The sequence below is a fragment of the Anas platyrhynchos genome, chromosome 13 (assembly GCF_047663525.1).
Source record: "Anas platyrhynchos isolate ZD024472 breed Pekin duck chromosome 13, IASCAAS_PekinDuck_T2T, whole genome shotgun sequence".
NCBI lineage: Eukaryota > Metazoa > Chordata > Aves > Anseriformes > Anatidae > Anas > Anas platyrhynchos.
The window spans coordinates 929962-942070 of NC_092599.1; the positions used below are offsets into that span (position 1 = coordinate 929962).

Below are 12109 nucleotides of genomic sequence, written 5' to 3' on the forward strand. Positions count from 1 at the left end.
TGGCTGTGCTCCAGGCTAAAATTAATGTCGTGCCGCCCCGAGCAGCCCTTAAAGGGGCTTTGCTGGGGAGAGCCCCAGCAGTGTCACTGGTCTTGGGGGGGGGGGGGGTCACACATGCTGGGGGCTGGGGGCCCCCCAGTTGCTCCTGTGGTGACCCTCAATGCTGTAAGGATGGCCCTGGGGGTGGGTGCCTTAGCCTGGCCTTGCAGGTGGGATTTTCTCCTTGCTTGGGAGAAATAATGCTCACGTGGGAGCAAAAGGCCTTGGGAGCCTGAGAGAAGCACTTGTTTATGAGGAAACGGGTGTTGTGGTAATCTGTAACTGAAGGGACTTTGGGAGACAGGAATGCTGCCTATAAATACCACCTGAAGAGGCTCAGGTCCCTGTGGGAGCCCAGGAGAAGCCTTGTGGTAACCCCTGAATTCCTTCTGGTGTGGCCCGTCCATGCAGAGGGACCTGAGGAAGCCAGCGGGCTGACCCACAGACCTCTAATGGTCGGGGATCTGCATGGGCACCGGGCACTGTGCCACTCAGCGTGCTGAAGAAGTTTCTTTTATCTCATGCCATTCTGATAATCCTCATCAATCTCTTCAGTGCTCTGCTTTGATGACTGTAGGTTTGTTTTAAACTAACGGCTTTGTGAAAAAAACACCCACACGGCTTCTGCAAAATCAGTTGTTTGTAAACTCCTTAATTCCAGGGAACACCGAGCTCCTCTGCCATGAGTTTGGCTCCCTTTGCTGTGGCGGGTGGCCGTGCAGGTGGGTGCACCCATGGGGAGAAGCTGGGGGGCGACCTGCTGGCAGAGCATGGGGCATTGGGAGGGTGCTGGCAGCTCTGGGATCGAAGCAGGGCTGCAAGGACAGGGCCGGTGCCTGGGGAGGGCTGTGGGTATCTCGCTGTGCAGACCACGGCGGTGTGCTGTAGGATGTGATGGGAGAAGCTGCTGCAGCAGGACCTGGGGCTCGCACACCTCTGTGCTGGGGCTCCCTGGGCTGCTCGGTGCCCCCAAACACAGCCCTGGGCCTGGATGCTGAGGGCAGCTGCAGGTATGTAAAGGTTCATCGGAGCTTGGGCTGGATGTCAGCTGCTCCTGTGTTGAAAAACAGATTTAAATGTTTGTGAGATGCGAGTCTCGGAGCTGTTTTATTGAGTCCTGTTTCTTTACCTTCTGTTTCACGGCTCAGCAAGGTGCTGGGTGCAGGCAGCCTGATGTAACCTCGCGTGGGGGCACCTCCAGTGTCCTGAGCACAGCAGGCTCTTGGGCACTGGCTTTTAGGCCAGAACTGCTCTGTCACAGCTGAATTCCTCTCTGACGAGGTTTTGTGCCACCTCTGCTGCTGTGGCTGAGCTTTTACCAAAGCCGAACTTCAGGACAGACGGTGAGGGTATTTTCCCAAAACAAGCTGCTTTCCCCTTTCTCTGGGCTGAAGGAACACGCTGCCGGGGTGTGCGGAGGCGATGAGCTGAGCAGCAGCCATCTCCCGGCACAGCAATGCTGCCTTGGCCGGGACCCAGTGCCGAATTTAGGAGGTGCAGCTGCTGCGGGTGGAGGGGCTTTACCCTGCACACCCGGGGGCTCTGCACCGCCGAGGATGGGCTGGGGCCGGCGGTGGGGTGCAGCTCCTGCCCTGAGCCCCGTGTCCTGCCCTGTGCCCCGGGTGCCCGACGGCGTGAGTCACGGGCTGATTTTGGCTGGGGCCCGGCCGCTCCTCGGCTGCCTGCACGCAGGCACGCGGCTCTGGTGTCTCGGGCGTGGGAGGAGGAACATATGAACCCGGGCGGTGTTAGTGTACAGCTAGGAAGCTGTCTCAGGTGGCAATGGGAGAGTACTCCGTCTCACCACACAGGTTATAAATAAATCTGAGTACTTCGGGAGTGGGTCACCACGTAAAAGCTTCTGGTGCCCAAAGTCTGCAGTGGGCTAACAGTAATGTCAGTTTGTTGCTAATTAGCAGGAACCACAAACTTAATTGCTGAGTGTAGGCAGTAAAGCAATGTAAGTTTTAGCAAATATTTGATCCCTAGTGGATGGATGTAGACGAGATGTGCTGAAAGAACTTGAAGGTTTTCCTGCACCAGCCTGCCCAGGCTCCAGGCAAGCTGAGGGCACAGTGCTTGCAGGACGTCTGACTGGCTCTGGGAGGGCTTCGGGCTCCTGCCAAGGTCTGTGCTGCTGCGCCTGGGTGCTCGTGGATGCTCTGGGCACAGCTGCCCCCAGCACAGTGGCCTGGGATCAGTCTGGATGTGAGACTCCACTGTTGGAGCTTAGTTGAATAATAGGGCTTACCTATGGGGTTGGTTCTTGGTCCCTGCTTGACAAACCTTCTCCAGCACGGGTGCTGTGAAATGCTGTGTTTACCTCCGAGTCTTTGGGGTATGGTTCCCTTTGCTTTTCTATGCACCTCTGGTGCTATAGCTGGGTGTCTGCAGGCACCTGATGGAGAGCTGCAGCCCAGCCGCACTGAAATTCAAACCTTTCCTTTTGGGAATGTTTGTTAGAAAGCCTTGTGACAGGTTTCTCTCTGCAGAAACAGTGACCATTGTCCCCCAGATTAGCCCTGCACTTGGTCTGAAGGAGAGTATGTCTTTTTCTAAACAAATTATCAAAGCCTAAGCTGGTTTGTGGGCTGGTGGGACTGGTGCTGTGAATTTAGAAGCCTTCTAGAGGTCAGAAAAATAATCTGCTGCTTAGAGCCAGCAAGTAAAATGTATTTCTCTAGAGTGGAGAAGAATAAAGCAGAAATAAAGCTGGCTTGTATGAAATCAAAGCTCATATGAAAATAAATAGATGAATTTCAGTGAGCAGTGAAAGAAGAAATTGGGAGCTTTTGCTGTCAAGTCCTCGGAGAGCATGCGGTATGTTGTAGGAGAGAGGAAAGCCAGATACAAAGTGGTGCTGGTAAATTAGCCCTTTGGTTAAAGCAGGAGGGAAGATTCAGTGAATCAGTCTTCACCTTAGGGCTTTTCATCCTTCAGCTCAGCCTTGTGTGTGTAGCAGGGAAGCCAATGGATGGATCTGTTCTGAGCAAGTGGGAAGCATTGCCAGATGGGACTGAGCATAAGGGCTTGCTCCTGCTTTCAGTGCTTGGAGCAGAGTTCTCCTTTCATCTTTTTTTAATGACCAAAACAAAAACTACCTTTCATGTCTCCTTCCCACATGCATCCTTTAGCCCCTCTCTGCTGCAGCTGAAAGCTCAGGTTTAGTGATTCGTTCCTTAGTGGTGCTTCTCCCTGAAAACATGAGCCTGAGAGTGGTAGTGATGTGTGAGCCTCTCTGGTTTCTCTTGTATGTTGCCACTGTGCTGCTTTAACTCAGAAACAAGAGGCTGGGTTTCCTCCGGTGGCAGATGAACGTGAGCGCAGTCTGGGTTGCACTGGGGATGCCTTTCTCTTGCTTGGGTGCAAAAAGCCTGCACACCTGGCCCATGGATCTGCCAACACCTGCTCCTCTCTTCATCCTCCTTCCTTGGCTTGGAAGAGCACCGGAATGAAGTGTGGGAGATGACCTTGCCGTGTGAGGATTGCTGCACCTTGTTTGGTGTGCAGAAATTTATTACTGAAGCCAACAAATTGGATCAAAATGCACAGGAGGAACACAAGCTTCAGGTAAGAAACAATTTAATGCATATTTTGTGGTCAACTTGAGAGCACTTTAGGGAGTTGTGTGTCCTTCCAAGTGAGAAAACGATAGGGACAGACCTCAGTCCGCCTTGCTTTCCCTTCTGTTGCTGGGTCTCCCTTCGGGGGGCTGTGAGGCACAGCGCCCCTTCATCGTAAGCAGCACCTTGTCCCTTCTTGCCTGCATCTCCTCTCCTGTTAGCACGGAGCAGGAATCCAGCCTTGCTGGAGCTGCTGGTGTCAGAGCCCTCTGGTGAGAGACCTGGGGCTGCTCTGGAGCCCAGCTCCTGGCTGGGGGCCTGGTGGGTTGGGCTGCTGCCTGCTCCTCAGCACGCTGGTGAGATGCTTTGGGTAGGGACTTGATGGTATTATTATTTCAGAGACAGCTGAAGTTAAGTAGCTTGTAAACAAAAGTTTGAGCAGGAGCTCTGTCACGTCTAATATCAATTACAATTACATTTCACTGAGGTGGAAGTACAGAGCAACATTCATTTATCATTCAAGTCATCTTAGTTTGTTTCAATTCAAAGCAGATTGCCCTTTAGAAGAGAGAGAAAAGCCTATGAATATCAAATTCGTGCCCTCGTGGGTACACAAACACCTAGTCTTTCTGCATTCTTGTCTGTGCTGCAAATGCTCGTGCAGCAGACCAAACTTCTCGGCGGCACAGCGGTGGGGGTGGGCTGTCCTGGTGGAGGAGCAGTGTCACCCATAGTGGAGCCCAGGGTGGGGAGGAAGGCTCGGCTGTGGCACACACACAGTGTTGTTCCTTCTCTGTGAAGTGAGAAGGAGCTGCCTGACCCCGTGTGTCCTGTCCAGAGCTCAGCCTTGGTGGGGGAGCTCTGCCTCAGGAACCGGGGTGCCAGGTGGGCCAGTGCCCTGACTGCCAAAACCCTTTCACTCCTGAGCACTTGGCTTCAAATGAAGCCATCACCTATCCTATTTCTGTGCGATGGGGGGCTAGAGAAGGGAAAGCACTGTAGAAATATGATCTGCTATCAGCGATTCTTCCTTCCCTCCTGAACTTGAGATCCCACGGTGCCCCCCTTCTCCACTGCGGGCCCGGGGGCTGTCTGGGAGCAGCCCCACCAGGCTGTGTTTACAGCTTGTCCTAGTCTCAGCTCTTTTCTCTCTCACACCAGCACTCTAAATTCCTTTGGATTTTCATTTTAAAATAGCTTGGCTTGGCTTTGCCTTATCAAGCAAGTCTTGTCTTGATTTATCACTTGTGACATACCCAGTTGGGTAGTCTTATGATCGGATTTAACCAGTTTGTGTGCTGCCGATTAGAACTAGGGTCCACAATTGCCTTTGGCTATTACTTATCCTGCTGTATGAGGTTTTATTGTTTCCTTTTTTCTTTAATCAAAAAGCAGTTAGCTGTAGAAAAATGCTTGCCCTTCCAGCAAAGAGATGCATTGCTGCAATCTGTAAGCTCAGGGGTCAGGTAATGAGGGAGGACAGTGTTGGTGTGCAGAAGCTTGCAGTCACTGATGAGGCGGCTGTTCTGCATCAAGCTGCGATGAAAGCAACAGGAAACTGGGCAGTTAAAGCTGGCTGCCAAGAACATGACCCGAAACAGGGGCTCTGCAACACAGCTTTAAGGTGAGAATAAAGCGAGCGTGCCTGGGCTGAGCCATCACACTGGGGCTCACTTGGGCTCGGTCTGAGCTCCAAAGCCTGTTCCGTGGGGACACACACCCCCGTGGCAATGCATGGGCACCTGCAGCATTTGTGAACGTGCTGGGATGCAGTGTGGGCTGGGGGGCCAGCTGGGTGAGATGGGCAGCACCAACGGCGTGCAGTGCCCTGCTACTTTTTCCCTGAATTTTTAGGGCTGGGTAACTTTGCTGTCTGGATCTCCTGTATCATTTAGCTTTGTGTGCAGCACCTATTGCCAAAACGATGTGAAGCTCAACCAAAGCTGCAATTGTTAAAACAAGCAAACGCTTCCCTGACAGACTGGGGCAGCCGTTCCTGCAGGAGCTCGCTGACAGCTGGCGCGAAGCAGCGCTCAGGGGCCGCTTCCCCCAGCAAGGCCAAGTCAAATTCAGGTTCCCAGCTCTGCCAGTTCGAGTGGGAAGAGCCCTCCATGAGCAGCGGGGAGCTGGGGCTGGTACCACTCGGCTCATCAGGCTCAATGTGATGGTGGTGGCCGGCTCCTGTTTGGGGTGGCCCCAGGCTCCTTCCTCATTCCGCAGCCCTGTATTCTCTTTGGCACAGAGAGCCCTGTTGTGCTGGAAGGACAGACCCTAAATGCACCTCAGGCTCTGCTCCTTCATGGGTATGAGCCCCTAAATAGCTGGAGGACCGCAGTGACCCCCTTGGGTGTGAGGGGAGGCTGGGAGAACAGACCTGGAGTGCTTCTTGTGGCCTCCTCTGGGCGTAGCAAACCTGCTGCTCGCAAAGGAAGGTTTCATAGATGATTCTAGGACTCCAGTTTCCTCCCAGGCTGACATTTTTTGGCAGCAAAGAACAGATTTGAGAGGGAGGAGACCAAGCATTTTGTCCTCCTTGTCCAAGCGAGATTGGGGCAATTTCCAGCAGTATGATGAGGTGAGCAGGCTGCAGGGTGTCTGGCCTGGTCATCCAGGCGTGTTGCTCTAGCCATGCTGGTGCCTGTAGTGTCTGGAAAACCCTTTGCTTCTCCAGTAGGAACAGCTGAAATCTCCTCTTCCCAATCCGTGAGGTTTTATGGTGCTCTCTTGTGTGCACATGGGTGCTATGGAGGGGCAGCGTGGTCCAAAGACCAGGGCTCAGAAGCCCAGTCCTTTGACAGAGCCTGGGCTAAGTTGGGCTCTGTATGAATAAAACACTACACGAATTGCAGTGCACAAGGCAGCCAAAACTGAAATGCCAACCTGAAAAGCAGGGCACGTTACCTCTCATAAATAAGAGACGCTGCTCTCTGGATGATGTCAGTGCAGAGATGTGCAGGGCGATGCTGGCGGTGTTGATCGATATTGCTTGGCTGTGGCATGTCCGAGAGGCTCTTAATGCCTACAAATAAAACCATCCTCTCAAGCCCTGGAAGGGGGGTTAGTCTCTTAATAACAGTGCAGAATATAGAAGCCTATTTCTAGCACTGGGAGCTTTGCACGTGAAAGGCTTCAGCTGCTCTTCCCTGTTCTGTTCTTGTCCTCACAGCATTTCAGCATTGTCGCTGCTTCCCCAGGCAGTGCCTGTCTCAGTGCTGGGGTGGATGCGGGCTCCCATCTAACCTATCCTCCCACAAAACAGCAATTTTAGGGCCAAGGTCCATGTACGAGTGGGGTTCCTGTGGCAGCAGTAGGTGGATGGCAGGACTGGGGTGGGCACTGCAGGTGGGATGAACAGTGCTCACAACAAAAAGTGAGGACTCCTGAGCAGCAGAGGACCAGGGGCTGGTCTGGCCCTGAGCCCCCCTGGCTGTTTGGCACTGGTTGCTGATGGCTGCATGCTCCTGCCTGTGAGGTTTAAGTTGTTGCCACTTGCGCTGTGAAACTCAGCATCTTCTGCCATGCGGTGATGGTCAGGACTGCAGCAGGAGAGATCCAGGCGTACGCCTCATCCCAGTGCAAGGCAGACACATCGCAGAGTTCCAATATAGTTCATGATTCTCAGTTTGATTTACTGCTTGGGAAGATGGGTTTTGGAGTGGAAATGAAAACTTGGTGGTTATTGCTAGAGCCTGATGTCAGTTATGTTCTAATTTCTGCCCTTGATAAATGGTAGCACTGTAAGTATTTTCTTCCCAGCCTGTCGTTTCATCCATCAGCCCACATATGATGTGTGCCCTTGCAACCTGCCCGTGGTCTTGCAGTCGAAGCAATAACGCCGGCGTGCTCGGGGCCGTGCGAGCGGAGGTGGGTGCCTGGTGGGAGCTCCGGAGGAGGGCAGAGGTGGTTTGGTGGAGGCGGGTGCTGCTCTGGCCGTGCTGAGCTCCCCATCCCAGGGGAGCAGCCGAGCCCTGCTTGTGGCTGCCCTGACCATGCCGACAGCTCCTCGTCTCCACACACCTCAGTACAGGCTGGCGTGGGAGCCGTGCAGCGTGGGCACTCGGAGAGGGTTCTGTGCCAAAAATACTGATGGGCTATTTGTTGAATTACCCTTTTGCAGCATTGCTGTGCCAGCCTGCCTGGAGACTGAGGGGAGCTGCGTGGGGACAGGCAGGAGCTCGTGGTCCTGTGGGTGCTGCTGGGGTTGTGGGGCAGTGGGCAAAGCCTGTGGGGGTGAGCACCTCGCTGTGGGGGCTTTCTGTAGGGAGAGCGGGGATGCTGCTGGTGCTGCCTCCTCCAGCTCTGCTTTAATTTCACAGAATTGCCTGGAGACCTGCTCTGCATCTCGGTCTGCTGAGTAGAGGGTAGGTTGTGGGGCCAGGCTGGGTACCAGGCACCTCCCTCCTCTGCAGCCCCTGTCAATACAAAGCACGTTTCCTCTGGGAGGTACCAAACCACACAGAGGAAGCATTACCTCTGTATTTTCAGCAAAATCTCAGTTATTGAAAACAAAATAATCCACATGTCTTGAACAAATATTATGACATTTCATTATTCACACTAAGCGTGATAAGTGAGTTGTTTTAGGGACTGTGGTACATGATTTATTTAGTTTGGATGTGGGTATAAATTCAGTCTTTGGAGGAAGCACTGTAACTCTGTAGGAATGCAGATGCTCTCATGTCCACTGGAGCATAGCCAGTACCTAGTACCTAATTTGTATTGTTTTAGTGTAAACAGGACACACGAGGCCCTTCGGAACTTACAGAAACCAGGTGATTTTGCCAGTGCCTGTTTAAGAAGAGCTGCACAGTGAAAGATGTGTATCAGATCCTCAAGTGGAGAATCATAGGATGGTTTGGGTTGGAAGGGACCTTAAAGCCCACCCAGTTCCAACCCCTGCCACGGGCAGGGACCCTTCCCACCAGACCAGGTTTCCCAAAGCCTGGCCTTGAACACCTCCAGGGATGGGGCACCCACAGCTTCTCTGGGCAACCTGTGCCAGGGCCTCACCTTATAGCGAAGAATTTCTTCCGAATATCTAATCTAAACCTACCCTATTTCAGATTCTTTCAAGTTGCCCCCTGCTGTGGTGAGGGGCTCAGCTGGGATGGGGCATGTGGTGCCTGGTGGGGCCAGGTCTGGTGCAGGAGTCCTCGTGGTCTGAACTGCGGGTGCTGGAGGTGGCTGGGGACCTGACTGGCTCGTAGCTACTGGAGCAGTTGCTTCTTCTATGACTTATTTTTCTGTCTGAGTTTTAATTTTTGCTTCAAAGCCCACGACTCTCTTCTAGGCCTCCGTGATGGATAGCTGCTCTACAAACCAAGCTGTGCTCTATTAAAAGGAACATTTTAGCTGCAAGACAAGATGGTGAAGGCTGGAAGAGCTGTCAGATTTTTTCTTGTCTTTAAGTATCCGAGAGCCAAATCCCATGACGTGCTGCACCCTGTATCTGCCACGGCTAAGGCTACTGGCTGTCAGCAGCTCCAGCAGGGACTGGCGGTGCCACCAACCCGTGAGTGTGCTTAATGCTGGAGCTTTCCAGGGGTTAACACAGGGCTATTTGCATTTTTATGGGTGGTGGCTGTCCAGGGCTATTTATGACAGCAGGACTGAATTAATATTCATAGACTTTCCCCTGACTATACGATATAAATCGTGAATGGTTGTGACAGTGTGCCCTTGTTCAAACCACGGCATGGCTGTTGCTTGGACTTAGCTGGATGATATTTGTGCACAAATTTAACCTTTCTTGACAGAGTCCTGGGACAAATGGGAGCTGTGCCATAGCCTTCAGCAGTGCAGGAGCAAGTCTGGTGGTCACAGGATGATGTAGGAAAAGCTGGGCTGGGTGCTGGTGCAGGGCAGAAGCTCCTGCAGCCACGTAAGCCCTCAGTGAACGTGCTGGTAGCTGGGGTGACCCAACAGCTACAGGGCAGCTGGGCTATGGGGCTGTGTCAATGGACAGGAGACTTGGGGCTATCAGCCCCAGTCCTGGACCTGAGCAGCCTTCCAGCTGTCACAGAGGCTTTGCTGAATCCATTTAGGCCTGAAGGACACTAATACGGACATTTGTGCTGTTTCCCATAGAAAAGTGTTCAAGCACATGCTAACCCTGCAGCCAGCCCACCAGGGTCCCAGAGCAGCTGGGGCACCTGGATGTGTTGGGGTGATGAGGATGAGGAGACGTCTGCTCCTCAGGGAGACGTGGTGCCCCGGTGGCCTTGTCTGAGCCCAAGGAGAGAGGGGAGTGCTTGCAGGTGCTGAAGGAAAAATGCTGAGCGAGCCACGCTGAAGCTGAGTGAAAAGATGGGCAAAAAGAGAACAGAAGAATCCCCAACAGTCTGGATGGGAGAAAAAGTGGAAGAGGGTCTAACAAGCTCCCAGCTGTGTTGAGAATCAAAAGCGATTGTCTGTGCGTGTCAATCCCTCATTGGAACCAGTATCCATATGTGGAAGAAAGCGATGCTGCTTTTCTTCTTCCACACACTATTTCTGGTGCTCTCTAAAGTCATGCCCAAGACTCGCTGGTATTTCATGAAGAAAACTCAGTCTTCAGGGAAAGCAGTGCCAGAATACCAGAAAAATAGATACTCTAATAGCCGTGCGATTGGATAAATGTTATTCTTTCCCTTGTTTTTATAATAAGAAAAAATTTTGTGAGAAAGCTTTATCACCACGAAGATTGACATCTTCCATCATTTAAGCCTTACTACTTAGATATGGAGAAGAAAGGGAAAAGTTGCACATCCCTGAAGAAAACGAGTGAGCAAAGCGTGCCAGAGCCCCCGCAGTGCTGTGCAGCAGCCCCAGGGAGCCTGCGGAGGCCGGTTGGGCTTTGGACCGATGGGCAAGGTAATGCCACAGGTAACAGATCGGTGTTGTGGCCAGGTTACCTGTGCCAGAGGGAGATGCTGCTGTGCGTCCTTGCAGAGAGGAAGGGCCTGGCTCCAGCTGTGTCCTTGCAGGGGAAGGAGCGAGTCTGACAGCTGCTGTGCATGGTCTCCTCTCATCTGTTTGTGCGTCCTCTCCTGGGAAGGGAAGGGAGAGCCTGGGGGCAATGTGCAGGGCAGGGGGGAGCCAAAATACATCTCCTGGGCTGGGCTGTGGGACCCGGTGCAGTGTCATGGGTCCCAAGGGGCAGGTGGGTCCTTGTTCTGGCCAAGGCCAGCACCGTGAGCATCGATCTCAGCAGGTATTGAGATTTAGTCACTGGTCCTCACAGCAGGGGTGGAGAGCTGAGAAGTCCAGGGGATGAGCTGCCCTTCCTGACCTACCAGCAGGAGTCCATGGCGAGCTAAACCACGTCCCTTGGTGATAAAAAGCAGCCTGAAGCCCTGCTGTTACTGTTGGTTTGGAGCCCTTTTTTGGAAAAAGCCAAAATTATGCATCTTCAGGACACAGTGGTTATAAGCAGAAGGGTAACATTTTCCAAGGGTTCTTTCCCAGGCAAGTATAAATACACATGTGAATATTTTGTGTGCTCATGCCTGTTTTGTCATGTTGTTGGCTGCAAATGCCCCTCCTCCACCTAGGCAGAGCAATCAAAAATGCCATTTTGACATTTTCAGCTGGATTTTTTCCAATGCTATTCTATGGGTACTTTGAGGGCCGATGCACAAGAAGGCTTTGTCAGCTTGTGTGTCTGTTGGGAGCAGGGCAGAACATGAGCCTAAACGCCCTGGGGAGGCGCTGGGTGTCGGGAGGGCCGTGTGCCACGGTGAGGACTGAGTGGGGGCTGCCCTCCCCACCCTGGGGAGCCTCTTCTGCTTCGGGGTGATGGTGGGGCTTGGGCTGCCCCTCAGGCCATGGCCATGTGGTGACTTCACGGTGTTTTGGGAGGCATGGCCATGTCCTTGGTGAGCCTCTGCCTCCTGGTTTGGTGACACTGCCACACTGCAGTGAAATGCACGGGTGGGCATCTGGGGGAGTGGGGACACCTTACACACACACACAGTGCTGCTGATTTCTTGTTAGACTCACGGCTGTTTGTAATGCCCAACCAGAGCTGCATCTCGTTCCGTACAGCTGAACCTGATCTTGTGGTGCTGAGTGAGGTGAAACAGGTCTGTAATGCGTGTGGGGAAACCGCGCTTCTGGGGCATCCTCACTGTGTGCTCAGACCTTGTTCTCCAACAATAGGGACAATTCCTGTCTGGGATGAGGAGTGATGTCTGCTCCACCGGTGCTGCTGTCGGGCTGCAGGTACAAAGGCAAGAGGATGATTTGTGTTTCAGAAGCCCCCTGCAGCTCCAGGTTCCTGGTTTTGAAATGTGACAGTTTGGCTTCAGTCTCCAGCTCAGAAGGTAGCAGGGGCTGAGGCCAAGCTCCCGGATTGCTCCGTGTTGCTCTGGATTAGACCCCCAGCCATCCTTCTTTTGATGCTATTGCTTCTGATGCTTTGCTTTTTAATCCTTTGCTAGTCTTTGTGAAATGTCTGTAAAATGAACACAGCAGCAGCCTGCTGAGGATCCGAGCCCTGCACCCGCTGGAAGCAGCACTGCAGCTGT

The 12109-nt window shown here is 53.0% G+C and overlaps 1 protein-coding gene across 2 annotated transcripts in view; it reads left to right on the forward strand.

The window, feature by feature from the left end:
• Positions 1-134: 134 nt before the first annotated feature.
• SSUH2 (ssu-2 homolog) overlaps positions 135-12109 on the forward strand; it is a 29168-nt gene continuing 17193 nt past the window's right edge. The window contains exons 1-2 of one of the 2 annotated variants that reach the window (XM_038186164.2): positions 135-612; positions 701-761. In XM_038186164.2, the coding sequence (XP_038042092.2) occupies positions 508-612; positions 701-761 (166 nt within the window). In that variant the 5' untranslated portion in view covers positions 135-507. The remainder of the gene's footprint in view (positions 613-700; positions 762-12109) is intronic. The other variant, XM_038186163.2, reaches the window with a different exon arrangement.